At 47.2% G+C, this 25372-nt stretch overlaps 1 protein-coding gene across 4 annotated transcripts in view; it reads left to right on the forward strand.

Moving 5' to 3' along the window:
- LOC106601752 (G-protein coupled receptor family C group 5 member B-like) overlaps positions 1-25372 on the forward strand; it is a 43986-nt gene that overhangs the window by 9481 nt on the left and 9133 nt on the right. For all 4 annotated transcript variants that reach the window (XM_045715607.1, XM_045715608.1, XM_045715606.1 and 1 more), the window contains exon 2: positions 24258-25286. In XM_045715607.1, coding sequence (XP_045571563.1) covers positions 24260-25286 — 1027 coding nt within the window. In that variant the 5' untranslated portion in view covers positions 24258-24259. The remainder of the gene's footprint in view (positions 1-24257; positions 25287-25372) is intronic.

Below are 25372 nucleotides of genomic sequence, written 5' to 3' on the forward strand. Positions count from 1 at the left end.
GGGACCATGGAGGGAGGCACAGAACTGTCTCTCTCTGTCTGTATGATCGTCTGTCTGTCTGTCTGTCTGTCTGTCTGTCTGTCTGTCTGTCTGTCTGTCTGTCTGTCTGTCTGTCTGTCTGTCTGTCTGTCTGTCTGTCTGTCTGTCTGTCTGTCTGTCTGTCTGTCTGTCTGTCTGCCTGCCTGCCTGCCTGTCTGTCTGTCTGTCTGTCTGTCTGTCTGTCTGATCATCAGTCTGTCTGTCTGATTTTCAGTCTGTCTGTCTGATTATCAGCCAGTCTGCGTGGCCAGTCAGTCTAGCTGGCTGGCTGGCTGGATGGATGCCTTTCTGTCTGCCTGGCAGGCTGTTTGCACTGACACACCAGACCTCAGGGAGGACAGTCTCTCTTCAATCACTCCATTCAATCTCTCTCTGTCTCTCTGGCATAGTCTTTATTTATTAATCTCTCTCTGTCTCTCTGGCATAGTCTTTATTTATTTATCTCTCTCTGTCTCTCTGGCATAGTTTATTTATTTATCTCTCTCTGTCTCTCTGGCATAGGCTTTATTTATTTATCTCTCTCTGTCTCTCTGTCATAGTCTTTATTTATTTATCTCTCTCTGTCTCTCTGTCATAGTCTTTATTTATTTATCTTTCTCTGTCTCTCTGGCATAGTCTTTATTTATGTATCTCTCTGTCTCTCAGGCATAGTCTTTATGTATTTATCTCCATCTCTCCCTCTCTCTGGCATAGTCTTTATTTATTTATCTCCATCTCGTTCTTTCTCTCTCTCATTGCCACAACCCTCTCTCTACCTCAGTCTTTCTCTATCTTATTCTCTGTCACTCCCTCCATTTATCTGACACACAGCTGTGGAAGACCGATGACGTCAGTGAAGGAACATGGTGTTATTGTGAGATGGAGGAAAGAAAATAGGTCTTTAAAAAGAGGTAGTATGGAGTCCTGCCAACTTGCCAGTCCAGAAAACAGGTATAAAAAGAGCTAGTATGGAGTCCTGCCAACTTGCCAGTCTAGAAAACAGGTATAAAAAGAGCTAGTATGGAGTCCTGCCAACTTGCCAGTCCAGAAAACAGGTATAAAAAGAGCTAGTATGGAGTCCTGCCAACTTGCCAGTCTAGAAAACAGGTATAAAAAGAGCTAGTATGGAGTCCTGCCAACTTGCCAGTCCAGAAAACAGGTATAAAAAGAGCTAGTATGGAGTCCTGCCAACCAGCCAGTCCAGAAAACAGGTATAAAAAGAGCTAGTATGGAGTCCTGCCAACTTGCCAGTCTAGAAAACAGGTATAAAAAGAGCTAGTATGGAGTCCTGCCAACTTGCCAGTCCAGAAAACAGGTATAAAAAGAGCTAGTATGGAGTCCTGCCAACTTGCCAGTCCAGAAAACAGGTATAAAAAGAGCTAGTATGGAGTCCTGCCAACTTGCCAGTCCAGAAAACAGGTATAAAAAGAGCTAGTATGGAGTCCTGCCAACTTGCCAGTCTAGAAAACAGGTATAAAAAGAGCTAGTATGGAGTCCTGCCAACTTGCCAGTCCAGAAAACAGGTATAAAAAAGAGCTAGTATGGAGTCCTGCCAACCAGCCAGTCCAGAAAACAGGTATAAAAAGAGCTAGTATGGAGTCCTGCCAACTTGCCAGTCTAGAAAACAGGTATAAAAAGAGCTGTTATGGAGTCCTGCCAACTTGCCAGTCTAGAAAACAGGTATAAAAAGAGCTGTTATGGAGTCCTGCCAACTTGCCAGTCTAGAAAACAGGTATAAAAAGAGCTAGTATGGAGTCCTGCCAACTTGCCAGTCTAGAAAACAGGTATAAAAAGAGCTAGTATGGAGTCCTGCCAACTTGCCAGTCTAGAAAACAGGTATAAAAAGAGCTAGTATGGAGTCCTGCCAACTTGCCAGTCTAGAAAACAGGTATAAAAAGAGCTAGTATGGAGTCCTGCCAACTTGCCAGTCTAGAAAACAGGTATAAAAAGAGCTAGTATGGAGTCCTGCCAACTTGCCAGTCTAGAAAACAGGTATAAAAAGAGCTAGTATGGAGTCCTGCCAACTTGCCAGTCTAGAAAACAGGTATAAAAAGAGCTAGTATGGAGTCCTGCCAACTTGCCAGTCTAGAAAACAGGTATAAAAAGAGCTGGTATGGAGTCCTGCCAACTTGCCAGTCTAGAAAACAGGTATAAAAAGAGCTGGTATGGAGTCCTGCCAACTTGCCAGTCTAGAAAACAGGTATAAAAAGAGCTAGTATGGACTCCTGACAACTAGCCAGTCTAGAAAACAGGTCTTTAAAAAGAGTCAGATGATGTAGTATGGAGTCCTGCCAACCTGCCAGTCTAGCATCTCGTCTGAAGAGATTAAAGGCCCCAAGGTCCACATCCTTCCCTGACCTCTCCATCTCTCCTCTGACCCCTTCATTTGCCCTTGGGCTCTGGCTGCGTTGTGATTCTTCCACTTTTCCCGAAGTGTACACTCGTAAACTCCCCCTCATGGATTCAAAAGAAATAGACAGGTCAAGGAATATTTTTGAAACTTGGTCCAGCCATGCTTGCACAAGTCCAATGCCTTTAAATGCATTGAGAGATAATCATACAAAAAAGTATTTTTAAGTGTCATCCAATATGGCGATTAGTTACCAACTTTCATGGTCGATGCAATGCTAACAACAGTATCTTGTTCCTAATGAAGCACCTTCATTACAGTACTGCTGCTGATCCGCAAAAATATTCAATAAATTAATCAATTTACGTAAACATGTTGTCCCCGACAAATGATGCAGCGTCCCTCCCCTTGGGACAATTCATTTCAGTTAATTACTATAGCTCCCGCCTTGGGCCAATCAGTGTAATTTAGTAAATGCCGAATCTCTATGGCAAGACACATCGTTCACCCAAGTTTCGTCAAAATCTGGCCAGTGCTGTCTGAGATATCGCGTGTGACTAATGTACGAACGAACAGACAGAGAGAGATCCAAAGTCCCCTCCCCGATTTTGTAGACAACATTACAGCATTGGTCGGTGGCGACAGTACTTCAGGAAGGCTAATTAGTAATGAATTATTATGGCTACCTTACGACATGATGACTAATGTGGCATGGAACAGAACAGGCAGATGTGAGGCAAGCTTTGGTCCATCTACCGGAAGTGACCTGCTGACCCCAACAACATCTGTCTATCTCCACATCTGGAGCCCTGCACGGGCTAGGTTTAGGACACCCACACATGCATGTGCACACACACATTTACACACACATATACACACACATATACACACACATATACAGAGCATTCAGAAAGTATTCAGACCCCTTGACTTTTTCCACATTTTGTTACATTACAGCCTTATTCTTAAATGGATTAAATAAAAACATTTCCTCATCAATCTACACATAATAACCTATAATGACAAAGTAAAAACAGGTTTTTAGAAACACACACACACACACACACACACACACACACACACACACACACACACACACCATATATATATATATATATATATATATATATATATATATACACACATCTAAACGCATGCACATACGCACACCCCCCCTCCACAAACAAACACACAAAATCGATTATTTATCATCGCTATCCATATCGAATGAATGACAAAATTGCTAAAAGACTGAGGAGAGGAGAGTGAGTTGAGAGAGATCCTAGTCAGAAAATGTAATCATCTACCCAATTATGGTTATGGTAATTACACAGCATCTGGTGGTGCACTGTCTAGGGTAATTGTAGAGGACGATAATTGTAGAGGATTGCTCTGTAGGTTTCAGTCTTTGACTTGAGGAACTGAAGACTGTTCTTGCTGTTGTAGCCATGAGCAATTGCATTATGTATAGGCCTTATAAATGCAGTTGCAATGTGTTGCTATTAATTGTAGTGTAGCATTTTGTAACATTGATGTGAAGTTGTATACTATGTATGTAAATGACACATTGGTGTGTAAATGGTGCATAGAACCAGTGTGCAGTGAGAGCTATTGGGGAGTAAGATAGTAAGGCTGTGTTTACACAGGCAGCCCAGTTTTGTTTTAGAGCTGATCAATCAAACCAGCTCTGAAAAAGACCTGATGTGAAAAGATCTGATGTGATTGGTCAAAAAAAGAATTAGTGGGAAAAAAATATCCAAATTGAGCTGTCTAAACAAAGCCTAAGTGTATACAGTGCATTCGGAAAGTATTCAGACCCCTTGACTTTTTCCACATTTTGCCTTATTCTAAAATTGATTAAAATGTTTTTTCCCCCCTCATCAATCTACACACAATACCCCATAATGACAAAGCATTTTTTCGGAGCAAATTTATAAAAATACAAAAAACTGAAAAATCACATTTACATAAGTACTCAGACCCTTTACTCAGTACTTTGTTGAAGGACCCTTAGCAGTGATTACAGCCTCGACTCTTCTTGGTTATGACGCTACTAGCTTGGCACACCTCTATTTGGGGGAGTTTCTCCCATTCTTCTCTGCAAATCCTCTCAAGCTGTCAGGTTGGATGGGGAGCGACGCTGCAAAGATATTTACAGGTCTCTCCAGAGATGTTCGATCGGGTTCAAGTCCGGGCTCTGGCTGGGAAACTCAAGGACATTCAGAGACTTGTCCTGAAGCCGCTCTTGCCTTGTCTTGGCTGTGTGCTTAGGGTTGTTGTCCTGATGGAAGGTGAACCTTCGTCCCAGTCTGAGGTCCTGAGCGCTCTGGAGCAGGTTTTCATCAAGGATCTCTCTGTACTTTGCTCCGTTCATCTTTCCTTCGATCCTGACTAGACTCCCAGTCCCTTCCTCTGAAAAACATCCCCACAGCTTGATGCTGCCACCAACATGCTTCACCGTAGGGCTGGTGCCATGTTTAAATCTTGGTTTCATCAGACCTTGATTCTCATGGTTTGAGAGTCTTTAGGTGCCAAGCTGGCTGTCATGTGCCTTTTACTGAGGAGTGGCTCCCGTCTGGCCACTCTACCATAAAGGCCTGATTGGTGGAGTGCTGCAGAGATGGTTCTCCTTCTGGAAGGTTCTCCCATCTCCACAGAGGAACTCTGGAGCTCTGTCAGAGTGACCATCAGGTTCTTGGTCACCTCCCTGACCAAGGCCCTTGTCCCCCTATTGCCAGCTTTAGGAAGAGTCTTGGTGGTTCCAAACTTATTCCATTTAAGAATGATGGAGGCCACTGTGTTCTTGGGGACCTTCAATGCTGTAGAATTTTTTTGGTACCCTTCCCCAGATCTGTGCCTTGACACAATCCTGTCTCAGAGCTCTACGGACAATTCCTTCAACCTCATGGCTTGGTTTTTGCTCTGACATGCTCTGTCAACTGTGGGACCTTATATAGACAGGTGTGTGCCTTTCCAAATCATGTCTAATCAATTGAATTTACAACAGGTGAACTCCAATCAAGTTGTAGAAACATCTCAAGGATGATCAATAGAACAGGATGCACTTGAGCTTAATTGCGTGTCTCATAGCAAAGGGTCTGAATACTTATGTAAATAAGGTATTTCTAAAAACCTGTTTTCATTTTGTCATTATGGGGTATTGTGTGTAGATTGATGAGGAAAAACATGTATTTTATCCATTTTAGAATAAGGCAATAACATAACAAAATGTGGAATAAGTCAAGGGGTCTGAATACATTCTGAATGCACTGTGTGTGTTTTGACACTGCATTATACATTGACACACACTTATCTTTACATACATACACTAAACATTTAGGATAAGAAATAGTCAGTGTGCAGAGGTAAAGAGAATGAGATGCATTGTGGGAACAGTAGTCATTGTTATTCACACATAACAATACTGTGTACCATAGAGCCCTCAGCTGCAGCTCTTGCCTCCCTGTCTGTAACTGTGAGGAGGATCAGGATGTCTAAGCAGGCAGACAGTGCATCAGAACTGGCAGTAGCTGGATTCTGGATCCCTCCTTCCCCATTACATAAGAGAGAGGGAGAGATAGAGGGGTAGAAGAAAATCAAACAGAGCGAGGGGAGACGTGAGAAAGAGGGAGAGAAGGAGGTATAGAGCGCAGGAAGAGCATGAGAGGGGAAAGGAAAGGGTGAGGAAGGTAGAGAGAGATGTGGGGTAAGGCAGGGGTTTTGCTGTACCATATGCTCGGGTGTTGGGTGAAAGAGGGAGACATGGAGGGAGAGAGCTGAGAAAGGGAAGAGGGAGGTAGTGCGAGTGAGTGAAGAAAGAGAGGGATGTAGGGTAAGGAAGGGGATTTGCAGTACCGTGTGGTTGGGTGTTGAGAGGGAGGAAGAGAGAGAGAGTGCCAGGGAGGGGGTAAGGCACATGGTTCACATCCCATCTTCAAATGTGGCAGAAAGATGAGAATGCTGCTCTCTTTACAGCAGGGGAGGGGGAGCAGATTCAACATAAATAGAAGATTTCAACTGAGGGGAGGACAGAAATGGCTACAGAGAGAGAGAGGCAGAGGAGGAGAAACAGAGAGATAGAGGGCAAAGGGAGCGAAAGACAAAGACGGATGGAGAGAGAGAAATAGAGAGAGGAGTGGCAGCTAAGGGAGAGCAAGAGAGGGGGCAGAGAGAGGGAAATAGATTGATATAGAGGGTGGGCAGAGAGAGGGAAATAGACAGATATAGAGAGGGGGCAGAGAGAGGGAAATAGACGGATATAGAGAGGGGGCAGAGAGAGGGAAATAGACGGATATAGAGAGGGGGCAGAGAGAGGGAAATAGACGGATATAGAGAGGGGGCAGAGAGAGGGAAATAGACAGATATAGAGAGGGGGCAGAGAGAGGGAAATAGACAGATATAGAGAGGGGGCAGAGAGAGGGAAATAGACGGATATAGAGAGGGGGGCAGAGAGAGGGGAAATAGATTGATATAGAGAGGGGGCAGAGAGAGGGAAATAGACGGATATAGAGAGGGGGCAGAGAGAGGGAAATAGACGGATATAGAGAGGGGGCAGAGAGAGGGAATTAGACGGATATAGAGAGGGGGCAGAGAGAGGGAAATAGACGGATATAGAGAGGGGGCAGAGAGAGAGAAATAGATTGATATAGAGAGGGGGCAGAGAGAGGGAAATAGACGGATATAGAGAGGGGGCAGAGAGAGGGAAATAGACAGATATAGAGAGGGGGCAGAGAGAGGGAAATAGACAGATATAGAGAGGGGGCAGAGAGAGGGAAATAGACGGATATAGAGAGGGGGCAGAGAGAGAGAAATAGATTGATATAGAGAGGGCAGAGAGAGGGAAATAGATTGATATAGAGAGGGGGCAGAGAGAGGGAAATAGATTGATATAGAGAGGGCAGAGAGAGGGAAATAGACGGATATAGAGAGGGGAGCAGAGAGAGGGAAATAGATTGATATAGAGAGGGGGGCAGAGAGAGGGAAATAGACGGATATAGAGAGGGGGGCAGAGAGAGGGAAATAGACAGATATAGAGAGGGGGGCAGAGAGAGGGAAATAGACGGATATAGAGAGGGGGCAGAGAGAGGGAAATAGACAGATATAGAGAGGGGGCAGAGAGAGGGAAATAGACGGATATAGAGAGGGGGGCAGAGAGAGAGAAATAGATGGATATAGAGGGTGGGCAGAGAGAGAGAAATAGATTGATATAGAGAGGGGGCAGAGAGAGGGAAATAGACGGATATAGAGAGGGGGCAGAGAGAGGGAAATAGATGGATATAGAGAGGGGGCAGAGAGAGGGAAATAGACAGATATAGAGAGGGGGCAGAGAGAGGGAAATAGACAGATATAGAGAGGGGGCAGAGAGAGGGAATTAGACGGATATAGAGAGGGGGCAGAGAGAGGGAAATAGATTGATATAGAGAGGGCAGAGAGAGGGAAATAGATTGATATAGAGAGGGGGCAGAGAGAGGGAAATAGATTGATATAGAGAGGGCAGAGAGAGGGAAATAGACGGATATAGAGAGGGGGCAGAGAGAGGGAAATAGATTGATATAGAGAGGGGGCAGAGAGAGGGAAATAGACGGATATAGAGAGGGGGCAGAGAGAGGGAAATAGACAGATATAGAGAGGGGGCAGAGAGAGGGAAATAGACGGATATAGAGAGGGGGCAGAGAGAGGGAAATAGACAGATATAGAGAGGGGGCAGAGAGAGGGAAATAGACGGATATAGAGAGGGGGCAGAGAGAGAGAAATAGATGGATATAGAGGGTGGGCAGAGAGAGAGAAATAGATTGATATAGAGAGGGGGCAGAGAGAGGGAAATAGACGGATATAGAGAGGGGGCAGAGAGAGGGAAATAGATGGATATAGAGAGGGGGCAGAGAGAGGGAAATAGACGGATATAGAGAGGGGGCAGAGAGAGGGAAATAGACTGATATAGAGAGGGGGCAGAGAGAGAGAAATAGATTGATATAGAGAGGGGGCAGAGAGAGAGATAAATAGATTGATATAGAGAGGGGCCAGAGAGAGAGATAAATAGAGGGATATAGAGAGGGGGCAGAGAGAGAGAAATAGATTGATATAGAGAGGGGGCAGAGAGAGGGAAATAGATTGATATAGAGAGGGGGCAGAGAGAGAGAAATAGATTGATATAGAGAGGGGGCAGAGAGAGGGAAATAGATTGATATAGAGAGGGGGCAGAGAGAGGGAAATAGATTGATATAGAGAGGGGGCAGAGAGAGGGAAATAGACAGATATAGAGAGAGGGCAGAGAGAGGGAATTAGACGGATATAGAGAGGGGGCAGAGAGAGGGAAATAGACGGATATAGAGAGGGGGCAGAGAGAGAGAAATAGATTGATATAGAGAGGGGGCAGAGAGAGAGATAAATAGATTGATATAGAGAGGGGCCAGAGAGAGAGATAAATAGAGGGATATAGAGAGGGGGGCAGAGAGAGAAATAGATTGATATAGAGAGGGGGCAGAGAGAGGGAAATAGACGGATATAGAGAGGGGGCAGAGAGAGGGAAATAGATGGATATAGAGAGGGGGCAGAGAGAGGGAAATAGACGGATATAGAGAGGGGGCAGAGAGAGGGAAATAGACAGATATAGAGAGGGGGCAGAGAGAGAGAAATAGATTGATATAGAGAGGGGGCAGAGAGAGAGATAAATAGATTGATATAGAGAGGGGCCAGAGAGGGAGATAAATAGAGGGATATAGAGAGGGGGCAGAGAGAGGGAAATAGATTGATATAGAGAGGGGGCAGAGAGAGGGAAATAGATTGATATAGAGAGGGGGCAGAGAGAGGGAAATAGATTGATATAGAGAGGGGGCAGAGAGAGGGAAATAGATTGATATAGAGAGGGGGCAGAGAGAGAGATAAATAGAGGGATATAGAGAGGGGGCAGAGAGAGAGATAAATAGAGGGATATAGAGAGGGGGCAGAGAGAGAGATAAATAGATTGATATAGAGAGGGGGCAGAGAGAGAGAAAAATAGATTGATACAGAGAGGGGGCAGAGAGAGAGATAAATAGAGGGATATAGAGAGATAAAACATTTACATTTAAGTCATTTAGCAGACGCTCTTATCCAGAGCGACTTACAAATTGGTGCATTCACCTTATGATATCCAGTGGAACAACCACTTTACAATAGTGCATCTAAATCTTTTAGGGGGGGGGGTTAGAATGATTACTTTATCCTATCCTAGGTATTCCTTAAAGAGGTGGGGTTTCAGGTGTCTCCGGAAGGTGGTGATTGACTCCGCTGTCCTGGCGTCGTGAGGGAGCTTGTTCCACCATTGGGGTGCCAGAGCAGCGAACAGTTTTGACTGGGCTGAGCGGGAACTGTGCTTCCTCAGAGGTAGGGGGGCGAGCAGGCCAGAGGTGGATGAACGCAGTGCCCTTGTTTGGGTGTAGGGCCTGATCAGAGCCTGAAGGTACGGAGGTGCCGTTCCCCTCACAGCTCCGTAGGCAAGCACCATGGTCTTGTAGCGGATGCGAGCTTCAACTGGAAGCCAGTGGAGAGAGCGGAGGAGCGGGGTGACGTGAGAGAACTTGGGAAGGTTGAACACCAGACGGGCTGCGGCGTTCTGGATGAGTTGTAGGGGTTTAATGGCACAGGCAGGGAGCCCAGCCAACAGCGAGTTGCAGTAATCCAGACGGGAGATGACAAGTGCCTAGATTAGGACCTGCGCCGCTTCCTGTGTGAGGCAGGGTCGTACTCTGCCAATGTTGTAGAGCATGAACCTACAGGATCGGGTCACCGCCTTGATGTTAGTGGAGAACGACAGGGTGTTGTCCAGGGTCACGCCAAGGTTCTTAGCACTCTGGGAGGAGGACACAATGGAGTTGTCAACCGTGAGGGATGAAGACACTCAAGTTTATTTTCTGCTATAGAGGAAGGAAGCCTGGGTGGCTCTACTTCACATTACTCATATGAGGGAGGGAGAGAGGGAGGGAGGGAGGGAGGGAGGGAGGGAGGGAGGGAGGGAGGGAGGGAGGGAGGGAGGGAGAAAGAGAAAGAGAAAGAGAAAGAGAAAGAGAGTGTTTGGGTGGTTGTCTCTGTCAGTACTCTGTGTACCATCTCCAGCCTGTCAGACAGTCCCCCTACACAGAGTGGAAACCATCTGTGACAGATTGAGTGAGTAAGTAAGTAAGTGAGGGAATGAGTGAGTGAGGGAACCGTGCTGCTGCTCCAGTTTCAACTGTTCTGCCTGCGGCTATGGAACCCTGACCTGTTCACCGGACGTGCTTGTTGCACCCTCGACAACTACTATGATTATTATTATTTGACCGTGCTGGTCATTTATGAACATTTTAACATCTTGACCATGTACTGTTATAATCTCCACCCGGCACAGCCAGAAGAGGACTGGCCACCCCTCATAGCCTGGTTCCTCTCTAGGTTTCTTCCTAGGTTTTTGGCCTTTCTAGGGAGTTTTTCCTAGGGAGTTTTTCCTAGCCACCGTGCTTCTTTCACATGCATTGCTTGCTGTTTGGGGTTTTAGGCTGGGTTTATGTACAGCACTTTGAGATATCAGCTGATGTACGAAGGGCTATATAAATAAATTTGATTTGATTTGAGTGAACGGACAAGAGAGGGACTGAGTGTGGAGGTGAGTGAGGGACTGAGAAAGTGAGAGAGGAAGCGACTGAAAGACTGATTGTATAGATGGATGGATGACTGGACTGAGCATGGTGATGTAGCACTCTTGATATCTCTCCAGTACTGTATGTGTGTTGAAACTCAGCGTCACTACTTGTCTGTTACTCTATGTTCTGAGTCTGTATTCCACACTGCACTGTCACAAAGCAGAGCCAGAGAGAGAGGGAGAGGAAACAGCAGTCTGCCTGGTTGTATGGGGATGAGTGAACCCCCCTCTGTCCTGTCCTCCCTCCCTCTCTCGCTCCTGTCTTTTCAGAGATGGGGCGTAACCATGGTTATCAGGGGCTCTGCCAGAACAAAACATTGTGTGAGGACTGAACTCAACACCCAGATCTGTCTGTGTGTCCTTACATCCGTATGTGTGTGCGTGCTTGTGTCAGTGGTGTGTGTTCGTGTGTGTGCGCATGCATGCTTGTGTATGAATAGAGTTAGCAATGTGTGTGTGTGTGTGTGTGTGTGTGTGTGTGTGTGTGTGTGTGTGTGTGTGTGTGTGTGTGTGTGTGTGTGTGTGTGTGTGTGTGTGTGTGTGTGTGTGTGTGTGTGAATAGAGCTAACGCCATGCTTAGTTGACTCATCCTTGTGGAAGCGCTGACTGCTGTTAATGTAAACCAGTGGTAACCAGCGGCGGAAAATAAAGGGTTTTAAGGTATCACCTGTACTCTCTGAGCACTGGGCATACTTGGCAAATCACAATGTACTAAAGTCGTAAACAAGTCCTGTGTTTTTCACCCAGCTAACACAGAATGTTCCCACAACCAACATATTTTTTCCCAAAATGTTCTGAGAACTAACATTTCTGATTGGAATGCCTCTTGGGACATTATCCCAGCTAACATAGAACATTCCCACAGCCTAAAAACAATGTTCACTGAATGTTTTGGGAACCAAAATGTGTGAGCTGGAGAACTACCTACTCGGCCTACACTATGGCAAACATATGGGCTGTTGTTGCCCAGACACTCAGGGCTACAGGTCAGGTGCCTACTGATCTAACTATTCCTCACCCCCCTAATGGTTAAGGTCAGGATTGGAGGTTAGGTAATCTGATCCTAGATCTGTGGTTAAGCTGCAACTTGTATCTCAAGCCAATCAGTCAGAGCTGCAGGCCGGATGTCAAGGCATGACTTCTCACCCCTGACCCCAGTGACCCCTCTGGGCCTTGAGCCCAGGATTTACCTCAAGCACGCCTCCTGTCCCTCACACACACTCGATCTTGGTTTGAAACGTGCCTGCCTGCAAGATAGGGCTCAAGGTAGAAGTATCCCCAGTCCCCACTCCTAACCTTAACCCAGCCCCCACTCCTAACCTTAACCAATTGATGAACGATAACATTGACCCTGAATGGGTGGTTAGGAACAACTTCTACCTACAGGTAACTTCCAAAATAAAGGAAACACCAACATAAAGCGTTTTAATAAAGCGTTGGGCCACCATGAGAACAGCTTCAAGGCACCTTGGCATAGAGTCTACAAGTGTGGCTCAGTTGGTAGAGCATGGTGTTTGCAACGCCAGGGTTGTGGGTTCGATTCCCACGGGGGACCAGTACGGGGAAAAAATGTATGAAATGTATGCATTCACTACTGTAAGTCGCTCTGGATAAGAGCGTCTGCTAAATGACTAAAATGTAAAAATGTAAGTGTCTGGAACTCTATTGGAGGCATGCAACACCATTTCACGAGAAATTCCATAATTTGTTTTTTTGTTGATTGTGGTGGAAAACGCTGTCAAGCGCCTCTTCAGAATCTCCCATTAGTGTTAACCAAATCAGCACTAGAATGAATCTAGTACTGAAAGCACAAGCTACAGCTAGCTAGCACTGCAGTGCTCAATGTGTTGAGTAGTTGACTCAAATAGAGAGAAAGACAATAGGTTATATTTTGTATTTTTTTCACATTCACTTACTTAGCTAGCTAATTTAGCCTACTCAAACACCGGGCTCAAAGAGATGAATGCTATTTATGTTAGCTAGCTGGCTAAGGCTATCCAACACAGGAACTCTTCCAAGTCAAGGTAAGCTTTCGGTTGTATTAATTTATTGAAACCAGGGCCCGCAAGGGTGTAACTGCTAAACTTCTTGTTGGACACTGTACTGCGTGATTGTAGCGGGTTTACTAACATGTTAGTTCTAGTAGCTATGTTGCCTACGACGTTAGCTAATATGGTAACATTGACAACGATGTAGGCTGTATGGAGCGGTTATGGTATGAAGGTTTGGCTTGGAAAGATTTTTTCGCCTGGTCACAGACAGCTGACGTGCTGTGCACTGAAGTGCACAAGTGAAGGGAAAAGGTGAGAGGAGGAGAGCGTGTTGATGTGAGAAGGAATTATACAACAACAAGCAAGTGATGATGCTGTTTGTATGTGGCTGCTATGAAGGTGAACTGTGTGATCAGGGGTGTATTCATTCCGCCGATTCTGTTGAAAAACATTTGTTAATGGAAGAAAACGGAACGAAATGAGGATAAACCTACCAGAATTTGTCCAATAGAAACTCTTGTTGGCAACTGTTTGGATGAATGATTCCACCCTATGTCAGCTAGATGTATGCAAGAGCGTGCAAGATGGTATTGAATGTGTCACTGTCTGTCACCTTGATTACTCCAATTTGTCTATCAACCTGTGGACCTACGTTGTAAACTTTCATTCATAGGCTAGGATGTAGCAACCTCATGATGGGTATAGGGAAAATGTGAGTTATGTAGGCTAGTAGCCTAAACCTATCGCTGTTACATTGAGCTGGGTGAATAGAATATGAATGACAGTCATCCAATATGCTGTAATATAAATAAGGCCAATAAATTGTCCTCCCTAATCTTAAATGGCACCGACTGCCACTGATGTAAATATTATGTTACTGTCTATTAATGGCACCTAGAAGCAGATATAGCATAGCACAGATATAGCATAGCACAGATATAGCATAGCACAGATATAGCACAGCACAGATATAGCATAGCACAGATATAGCACAGCACAGATATAGCATAGCACAGACATAGCATAGCACAGATATAGCACAGCACAGATATAGCACAGCACAGATATAGCACAGCACAGATATAGCATAGCACAGGTATAGCACAGCGCAGATATAGCACAGCGCAGATATAGCATAGAACAGATATAGCATAGCACAGATATAGCACAGCACAGATATAGCATAGCACAGATATAGCATAGAACAGATATAGCATAGCACAGATATATCACAGCACAGATATAGCATAGCGCAGATATAGCATAGCACAGATATAGCATAGCACAGATATAGCATAGCACAGATATAGCACAGCACAGATATAGCATAGCGCAGATATAGCACAGTGCAGATATAGCACAGTGTAGATATAGCATAGAACAGATATAGTATAGCACAGATATAGCATAGAACAGATATAGTATAGCACAGATATAGCATAGCACAGATATAGCATAGCACAGATATAGCATAGAACTGATATAGTATAGCACAGATCTAGCATAGCACAGATATAGCATAGCACAGATAAAGATGGTGGCTGGAAGCCTTGCTGCACCAGATATCCTCGACACACTCATAAAGCTGTCTGTAATCTGAATTAGTCTAAGCTGCCTTGGAGCGAACCAACACCCTGAAAAAGGGGTTTAATGCCAACATTCATGAATCCAAAATTGGGTCTTTTCTCTTTTGGAACCCACCACCACTATCACCGACCCCCAGGTTATTTCCATGAGCCAGACCTAATTAAGGCTAACCACAGGGCTTTTCCCATTACTGAGCCAAACCAAACTGTACTGAGCTGGTTTGTGTACACATCCAACATTCTGTAGTTGCAGGAACCATGCTGAAAAGGACAATGTGCAAAGACAATATGTCAGCCAGCACAGTTTGGTTTGGGTTTGTTTGTTTTGTTAGGATGGGATAGGATGGGATAGCATAGGATGGGACGGGATAGGATAGGATGGGATAGGGTAGGATGGGATAGCATAGGATGGGACGGGATAGGGTAGATTAGGATAAGATGGGATAGGATGGGATGGGATAGGATAGGATGGGATAGGGTAGGATGGGATAGGATGGGATGGGACGGGATAGGGTAGATTAGGATAAGATGGGATAGGATAGGATGGGATGGGATAGGATAGGGTAGGATGTGATAGGATGGGATGGGATAGGGTGGGATATGGTAGGATGGGATAGGATGGGATGGGATAGGATAGGATATGATGGGATAGGATGGGATGGGATGGGGTAGGATGGGATAGGATGGGATAGGGTGGGATGGGATAGGATTGGATGGGATAGGATGAGATAGGATGGGATAGGATAGGGATAGGAGGGGATAGGGTAGGATGGGATAGGATATGATGGGATAGGATGGGATGGGATGGGATGGGGTAGGATAGGATAGGATGGGATAGGGTGGGATGGGTTAGGATTGGATGGGATAGGATGAGATAGGATGGGATAGGATAGGGCAGGATGTGATAGGATGGGATAGGATGGGATGGGATAGGGTGGGATATGGTAGGATGGGATGGGATAGGATAGGGTAGGATGTGATAGGATAGGATGGGATGGGATAGGGTGGGATATGGTAGGATGGGATAGGATGGGATGGGATGGGATAGGATAGGGTAGGATTTGATAGGATAGGATGGGATGGGATAGGGTGGGATGGGATGGGATAGGATAGGATGTGATAGGATAGGATGGGATGGGATAGGGTGGGATATGGTAGGATGGGATGGGATATGATGGGATAGGATGGGATGGGATGGGATAGGATATGATGGGATAGGATGGGATGGGATGGGATAGGATTGGATGGGATAGGATGCGATGGGATGGGATGGGATAGGATGGGATAGGATGGGATGGGATGGGATAGGATAGGGTAGGATGGGATAGGATGGGATAGGATGGGATGGGATGGGATGGGATGGGATGGGATACGATAGAATGGGATAGGATGGGATAGGATAGGATGGGATGGGATAGGATAGGGTGGGATGGGATAGGATGGGATAGACTAGAATGGGATGGGATAGGGTGGGATGGGATAGGATGGGATAGGGTGGGATGGGATAGGATAGGATGGGATGGGATAGGATGGGATAGGATAGGATGGGATGGGATAGGATGGGATAGAATAGAATGGGATGGGATAGGGTGGGATGGGATAGGATAGGATGGGATAGGGTGGGATGGGATAGGATAGGATGGGATAGGGTGGGATGGGATAGGATAGGACGGGATGGGATAGGATGGGATAGGATGGGATAGAATGGGATGGGATGGGATGGGATAGGATAGAATGGGATGGGATAGGGTGGGATGGGATAGGATAGGATGGGATAGGGTGGGATGGGATAGGATGGGATATGGTGGGATGGGATAGGATAGAATGGGATTGGATAGGATAGGGTGGGATAGGATAGGATGGGATAGGATAGAATGGGGTGGGATAGGGTGGGATGGGATAGGATAGGATAGAATGGGATGGGATAGGATAGGATAGAATGGGATGGGATAGGGTGGGATGGGATAGGGTGGGATGGGACAGGATAGAATGGGATAGGATAGAATGGGATGGGATAGGATAGAATGGGATGGGATAGAATGGGATGAGATAGAATGGGATGGGATAGGATGGGATAGGGTGGGATAGGGAGTTAATGTGGAGGCGAAACAGACAGTCACTGTGAGGTGATATTGATTTCCTCAGTAGCACTACTCTGGCTGTCAGTGCTTTCTGAAGATCTTCACTTTAAAAGTATGTTTTGTGTGTGTGTGTGTGTGTGTGTGTGTGTGTGTGTGTGTGTGTGTGTGTGTGTGTGTGTGTGTGTGTGTGTGTGTGTGTGAGTTTAGATACAGCCTTAGATACAGTGTGTTCGTTGTCTCTTTAGAGACTTATGAGGGATCGTCTTGTGTGTTTGTTTATGTGTGTTTGTTTTGTTAGGATGGGATAGGATGGGATAGGGTAGGATGGGATAGGATGGGATAGGGTAGGATGGGATAGCATAGTATGGGACGGGATAGGGTAGATTAGGATAAGATGGGATAGGATGGGATAGGATAGGATGGGATGGGATAGGGTAGGATAGGATAGGATGGGATGGGACCGGGATAGGGTAGATTAGGATAAGATGGGATAGGATAGGATGGGATGGGATAGGATAGGGTAGGATGTGATTGGATGGGATAGGATGGGATGGGATAGGGTGGGATATGGTAGGATGGGATAGGATGGGATGGGATAGGATGGGATAGGGTATGATGGGATAGGATATGATGGGATAGGATGGGATGGAATGGGGTAGGATGGGATTGGATGGGGTAGGATGGATAGGATTATAGGATAGGATAGGGCAGGATTGATAGGATGAGATAGGATGGGATGGGATAGGGTGGGATATGGTAGGATGGGATAGGATAGGATAGGGTAGGATGTGATAGGATAGGATGGGATGGGATAGGGTGGGATATGGTAGGATGGGATGGGATAGGATGGGATGGGATAGGGTAGGATTTGATAGGATAGGATGGGATAGGGTGGGATGGGATAGGATAGGATAGGATGTGATAGGATGGGATGGGATAGGATAGGGTAGGATTTGATAGGATAGGATGGGATAGGTTGGGATGGGATAGGATAGGATGGGATAGGGTAGGATGGGATAGGATGGGATGGGACGGGATAGGGTAGATTAGGATAAGATGGGATAGGATAGGATGGGATGGGATAGGATAGGGTAGGATGTGATAGGATGGGATGGGATAGGGTGGGATATGGTAGGATGGGATAGGATGGGATAGGATAGGATGGGATGGGATAGGATGGGATAGGGTAGGATGGGATAGGATATGATGGGATAGGATGGGATGGGATAGGATGGGATAGGATGGGATAGGGTGGGATGGGATATGATTGGATGGGATAGGATGAGATAGGATGGGATAGGATAGGGCAGGATGTGATAGGATGGGATGGGATAGGGTGGGATATGGTAGGATGGGATGGGATAGGATAGGGTAGGATGTGATAGGATAGGATGGGATGGGATAGGGTGGGATATGGTAGGATGGGATGGGATAGGAGAGGATGGGATGGGATGGGATGGGATAGGATAGGGTAGGATTTGGTAGGATAGGATGGGATGGGATAGGGTGGGATGGGATGGGATAGGATAGGGTATGATGTGATAGGATAGGATGGGATGGGATAGGGTGGGATATGGTAGGATGGGATGGGATAGGATGGGATAGGGTAGGATGGGATAGGATATGATGGGATAGGATGGGATGGGATGGGATAGGATGGGATAGGATGGGATGGGATGGGATAGGGTGGGATGGGATAGGATTGGATGGGATAGGATGCGATGGGATGGGATAGGATGGGATGGGATGGGATAGGATAGGGTAGGATGGGATAGGATGGGATACGATAGAATGGGATAGGATGGGATAGGATGGGATGGGATAGGATGGGATAGGATGGGATAGGATGGGATGGGATGGGATAGGATGGGATAGAATGGGATGGGATAGGATGGGATGGGATAGGATGGGATAGGATGGGATAGGATAGAATGGGATGGGATAGGATAGGGTGGGATGGGATAGGATGGGATAGAATAGAATGGGATAGGATAGGATGGGATAGGGTGGGATGGGATAGGATGGGATAGGGTGGGATGGGATAGGATAGGATGGGATGGGATAGGATGGGATAGGATGGGATAGAATGGGATGGGATAGGATGGGATGGGATAGAATAGAATGGGATGGGATAGGGTGGGATGGGATAGGATAGGATGGGATAGGGTGGGATGGGATAGGATAGGATGGGATATGGTGGGATGGGATAGGATAGGATGGGATGGGATAGGATGGGATAGGATAGGATGGGATGGGATGGGATAGGATGGGATAGAATAGAATGGGATGGGATAGGGTGGGATGGGATAGGATAGGATGGGATAGGGTGGGATGGGATAGGATAGGATGGGATAGGGTGGGATGGGATAGGATAGGACGGGATGGGATAGGATGGGATAGGATGGGATAGAATGGGATGGGATAGGATGGGATGGGATGGGATGGGATAGGATGGGATGGGATGGGATAGGATGGGATAGGATGGGATAGAATGGGATGGGATAGGATGGGATGGGATGGGATGGGATAGGATGGGATAGAATAGAATGGGATGGGATAGGATGGGATGGGATAGGATAGGATGGGATAGGGTGGGATGGGATAGGATAGGATAGGATGGGATATGGTGGGATGGGATAGGATAGGATGGGATGGGATAGGATGGGATAGGATGGGATGGGATAGGATGGGATAGAATGGGATGGGATAGGATGGGATGGGATAGGATAGGATGGGATAGGATAGAATGGGATGGGATAGGATAGGGTGGGATAGGATAGGATGGGATAGGATAGAATGGGGTGGGATAGGGTGGGATGGGATAGGATAGGATAGGATAGAATGGGATGGGATAGGGTGGGATGGGATAGAATGGGATGGGATAGGGTGGGATGGGATAGGATAGAATGGGATAGGATGGGATAGGATAGAATGGGATGGGATAGGATGGGATAGGATGGGATAGAATGGGATGAGATAGAATGGGATGGGATAGGATGGGATAGGATGGGATAGAATGGGATGGGATAGAATGGGATGAGATAGAATGGGATGGGATAGGATGGGATAGGGTGGGATAGGGAGTTAATGTGGAGGCGAAACAGACAGTCACTGTGAGGTGATATTGATTTCCTCAGTAGCACTACTCTGGCTGTCAGTGCTTTCTGAAGATCTTCACTTTAAAAGTATGTTTGTGTGTGTGTGTGTGTGTGTGTGTGTGTGTGTGTGTGTGTGTGTGTGTGTGTGTGTGTGTGTGTGTGAGTTTAGATACAGCCTTAGATACAGTGTGTTCGTTGTCTCTTTAGAGACTTATGAGGGATCGTCTTGTGTGTTTGTTTATGTGTGTTTGTTTTGTTAGGATGGGATAGGATGGGATAGGGTAGGATGGGATAGGATGGGATAGGGTAGGATGGGATAGCATAGTATGGGACGGGATAGGGTAGATTAGGATAAGATGGGATAGGATGGGATAGGATAGGATGGGATGGGATAGGGTAGGATAGGATAGGATGGGATGGGACGGGATAGGGTAGATTAGGATAAGATGGGATAGGATAGGATGGGATGGGATAGGATAGGGTAGGATGTGATTGGATGGGATAGGATGGGATGGGATAGGGTGGGATATGGTAGGATGGGATAGGATGGGATGGGATAGGATGGGATAGGGTATGATGGGATAGGATATGATGGGATAGGATGGGATGGAATGGGGTAGGATGGGATTGGATGGGGTAGGGTGGGATGGGATAGGATTGGATGGGATAGGATGAGATAGGATGGGATAGGATATGGCAGGATGTGATAGGATGAGATAGGATGGGATGGGATAGGGTGGGATATGGTAGGATGGGATAGGATAGGATAGGGTAGGATGTGATAGGATGGGATGGGATAGGGTGGGATATGGTAGGATGGGATGGGATAGGATGGGATGGGATAGGGTAGGATTTGATAGGATAGGATGGGATAGGGTGGGATGGGATAGGATAGGATAGGATGTGATAGGATGGGATGGGATAGGATAGGGTAGGATTTGATAGGATAGGATGGGATGGGATAGGGTGGGATGGGATAGGATAGGATGGGATAGGGTAGGATGGGATAGGATGGGATGGGACGGGATAGGGTAGATTAGGATAAGATGGGATAGGATAGGATGGGATGGGATAGGATAGGGTAGGATGTGATAGGATGGGATGGGATAGGGTGGGATATGGTAGGATGGGATAGGATGGGATAGGATAGGATGGGATGGGATAGGATGGGATAGGGTAGGATGGGATAGGATATGATGGGATAGGATGGGATGGGATAGGATGGGATAGGATGGGATAGGGTGGGATGGGATATGATTGGATGGGATAGGATGAGATAGGATGGGATAGGATAGGGCAGGATGTGATAGGATGGGATGGGATAGGGTGGGATATGGTAGGATGGGATGGGATAGGATAGGGTAGGATGTGATAGGATAGGATGGGATGGGATAGGGTGGGATATGGTAGGATGGGATGGGATAGGAGAGGATGGGATGGGATGGGATGGGATAGGATAGGGTAGGATTTGGTAGGATAGGATGGGATGGGATAGGGTGGGATGGGATGGGATAGGATAGGGTATGATGTGATAGGATAGGATGGGATGGGATAGGGTGGGATATGGTAGGATGGGATGGGATAGGATGGGATAGGGTAGGATGGGATAGGATATGATGGGATAGGATGGGATGGGATGGGATAGGATGGGATAGGATGGGATGGGATGGGATAGGGTGGGATGGGATAGGATTGGATGGGATAGGATGCGATGGGATGGGATAGGATGGGATGGGATGGGATAGGATAGGGTAGGATGGGATAGGATGGGATACGATAGAATGGGATAGGATGGGATAGGATGGGATGGGATAGGATGGGATAGGATGGGATAGGATGGGATGGGATGGGATAGGATGGGATAGAATGGGATGGGATAGGATGGGATGGGATAGGATGGGATAGGATGGGATAGGATAGAATGGGATGGGATGGGATAGGATGGGATAGGATGGGATAGAATGGGATGGGATAGGATGGGATGGGATGGGATGGGATAGGATGGGATAGAATAGAATGGGATGGGATAGAATGGGATGGGATAGGATGGGATGGGATAGGATGGGATAGGATGGGATAGGATAGAATGGGATGGGATAGGATAGGGTGGGATGGGATAGGATGGGATAGAATAGAATGGGATAGGATAGGATGGGATAGGGTGGGATGGGATAGGATGGGATAGGGTGGGATGGGATAGGATAGGACGGGATGGGATAGGATGGGATAGGATGGGATAGAATGGGATGGGATAGGATGGGATGGGATAGAATAGAATGGGATGGGATAGGGTGGGATGGGATAGGATAGGATGGGATAGGGTGGGATGGGATAGGATAGGATGGGATATGGTGGGATGGGATAGGATAGGATGGGATGGGATAGGATGGGATAGGATAGGATGGGATGGGATGGGATAGGATGGGATAGAATAGAATGGGATGGGATAGGGTGGGATGGGATAGGATAGGATGGGATAGGGTGGGATGGGATAGGATAGGATGGGATAGGGTGGGATGGGATAGGATAGGACGGGATGGGATAGGATGGGATAGGATGGGATAGAATGGGATGGGATAGGATGGGATGGGATGGGATAGGATGGGATGGGATGGGATAGGATGGGATAGGATGGGATAGAATGGGATGGGATAGGATGGGATGGGATGGGATGGGATAGGATGGGATAGAATAGAATGGGATGGGATAGGGTGGGATGGGATAGGATGGGATAGGGTGGGATGGGATAGGATAGGATAGGATGGGATATGGTGGGATGGGATAGGATAGGATGGGATGGGATAGGATGGGATAGGATGGGATGGGATAGGATGGGATAGAATGGGATGGGATAGGATGGGATGGGATAGGATAGGATGGGATAGGATAGAATGGGATGGGATAGGATAGGGTGGGATAGGATAGGATGGGATAGGATAGAATGGGGTGGGATAGGGTGGGATGGGATAGGATAGGATAGGATAGAATGGGATGGGATAGGGTGGGATGGGATAGAATGGGATGGGATAGGGTGGGATGGGATAGGATAGAATGGGATAGGGATGGGATAGGATAGAATGGGATGGGATAGGATGGGATAGGATGGGATAGAATGGGATGGGATAGAATGGGATGAGATAGAATGGGATGGGATAGGATGGGATAGAATGGGATGGGATAGAATGGGATGAGATAGAATGGGATGGGATAGGATGGGATAGGGTGGGATAGGGAGTTAATGTGGAGGCGAAACAGACAGTCACTGTGAGGTGATATTGATTTCCTCAGTAGCACTACTCTGGCTGTCAGTGCTTTCTGAAGATCTTCACTTTAAAAGTATGTTTGTGTGTGTGTGTGTGTGTGTGTGTGTGTGTGTGTGTGTGTGTGTGTGTGTGTGTGTGTGTGTGTGTGTGTGTGTGTGTGTGTGTGTGTGTGTTTTACCTATGCAATGTGCCTCGTCTCAGTGTCTTACCTAAACAGCATGATGCTGTCAGCTCCTCTGTCTGGACAGGAGGATCCCTGTTCTTCTATTCCTGTTATATATATGATCCTGTGGAGGCTGGTGGGAGGAGCTATAGGAGGACGGGCTCATTGTAATGGCTGGAATGGAGTCAATGGAACAGAGTCAAACACATCAAACATATAGAAACCACGTGCTTCTACATCTGCATTGCTTGCTGTTTGGGGTTTTAGGCTGGGTTTCTGTATAGCATTTTGTGACATCTGCTGATGTAAATACATTTGATTTGAAATTTGATGATGTTTGACTCCATTCCATTAATTCCATTCTAGCCATTACAATGAGCCTGTCCTCCTATAGCTCCTCCCACCAGCCTCCTCTGATATGATTCTACATGCCTTCCCGCGTCCGCTCAGACAGTGAGCAGTATTTTCTCTGAGTATGACTCTGTCTGTGGATACTGATGTCATAAAGACGACTGGTAACTCAATGTTCTCCTTTCAAAACAAGTACATTTCCAACCTCCGACTCAGCTTCATGGTAAAGCCATATGAATGGTTTGTTTACTTGTTCTGCTCTTGTTCTGGAAGTATCTAGTTGATGCTCATCATTTTGTGTGTGTCTATATGCATTTGTGTGGGTGTGTGTGCATGCATGCATTGGTGTAGTCAGTGTGTGTAGTATGTTGAAGCTATCAGTGTGTGATGTTGGTAAAGAGCCTCTTGGCTGTGTGTTGACCTCTGGCCATTTACAGGATGGAAGGAGAGAGTCACTGTGCTCCTGTTGTTGCGGATACAGGGAGTGTGGGTGTGGGTGTGGGTGCGTGCATGCGTGCCATTGGATAACACTTCCATGTACATACACTGTCATTCACACAGTGATCACTTGTGTTTCATAAAAAAACACAGCCAGATTTACAGTAGACGATTTACTTGTCACCTTTTGTTTCACTTTGCACATTTTGATCCAGAAATGACTCACTGTTTCTCTACCCTCTCTCCTCTCTCCTCCTCTTAGAGATGGCGTTCTTCCCTGTCCTCCTCCTCCTCCTCTCCGTGGTCCAGCGTGGTTCCTCCCAGGACCCTGATGAGGACTCGTTGGCAGTGCCCCGGGGGTGTGGCTGGGGCCTGGTGCGCCCCTACACCCTCCTCTGTGACCTGGACTCTGTTTGGGGCGTGGCGGTCGAATCTGCAGCGGCCGGCGGCGCCCTGGCTGCCATTTTACTGGGTCTGATCATCCTCTGCCGACTACACCACGTGAGCGAGGCGGAGAAGCGCAGCGGCGTGGGACCCATTCTCCTCCTGCTCCTGGGCATCCTGGGCCTGTTCGGCCTCAGTTTCGCCTACCTCATCGAGCGTGACGAACAGCTGTGTCTTCTGCGCCGTGCCCTCTGGGGCCTGCTCTTCGCTCTGTGCTTCTCCTGCCTGCTGGTGCAGGGTGTGCGTCTCCGGAGGCTGGGCCGCGAGCGCCGGAGCCCGGGGGGCTGCGCTCTGACCGGCCTGGCCCTGGGGCTGAGCGCCGTCCAGGGGATCATCGCCGCCGAGTGGATCCTGCTCACGGTGCTCAGGGAGGGCAGAGCGGCCTGCCAGTACCTGCCTCTGGACTTCTCCTTAGCCTGTAGCTATGTGCTTGCGCTACTGCTAGCCGCGCTGGGGGCGGCATCCTTCGCTCTCTGTGGGAAGACCCGGCAGTGGCGCTGTAACGCGATCTGGCTCCTCTCCGCCTGTCTGTTGTCCCTCCTCCTCTGGGTTGCCTGGGTGGGCTTCTATCTCTACGGTAACGCCTGGCTGGAGCGGTCCCCGGACTGGGACGATCCAGCATTAGCGATAGCACTGGTGGCACAGGGTTGGCTCCTCCTCCTGTTCCACGCCGTGCCCGAGGCACACTCCTGTCTCCGCTCCCCGCCACAACCCTCCGCCCCCGACTATTTTGACACGTCCCAGGCCCCGTCCCGCATGAGGGAGACCAGCTTTGACGAGGACATCCCCCTCTCACACCGGCAGTTTCCGGAGAACCAGGGCTACGGCTTTGACGAAAACACTGCAGGTAACAAGAGACTTTGACTTTCAAATGTGTATTAAAATTCATGCTTACAAGCTCAGTACAGCACTACTGAGGTTTTACATGTATGT

The sequence above is a fragment of the Salmo salar genome, chromosome ssa03 (assembly GCF_905237065.1).
Source record: "Salmo salar chromosome ssa03, Ssal_v3.1, whole genome shotgun sequence".
In the NCBI taxonomy this organism is placed as follows: Eukaryota; Metazoa; Chordata; class Actinopteri; order Salmoniformes; family Salmonidae; genus Salmo; species Salmo salar.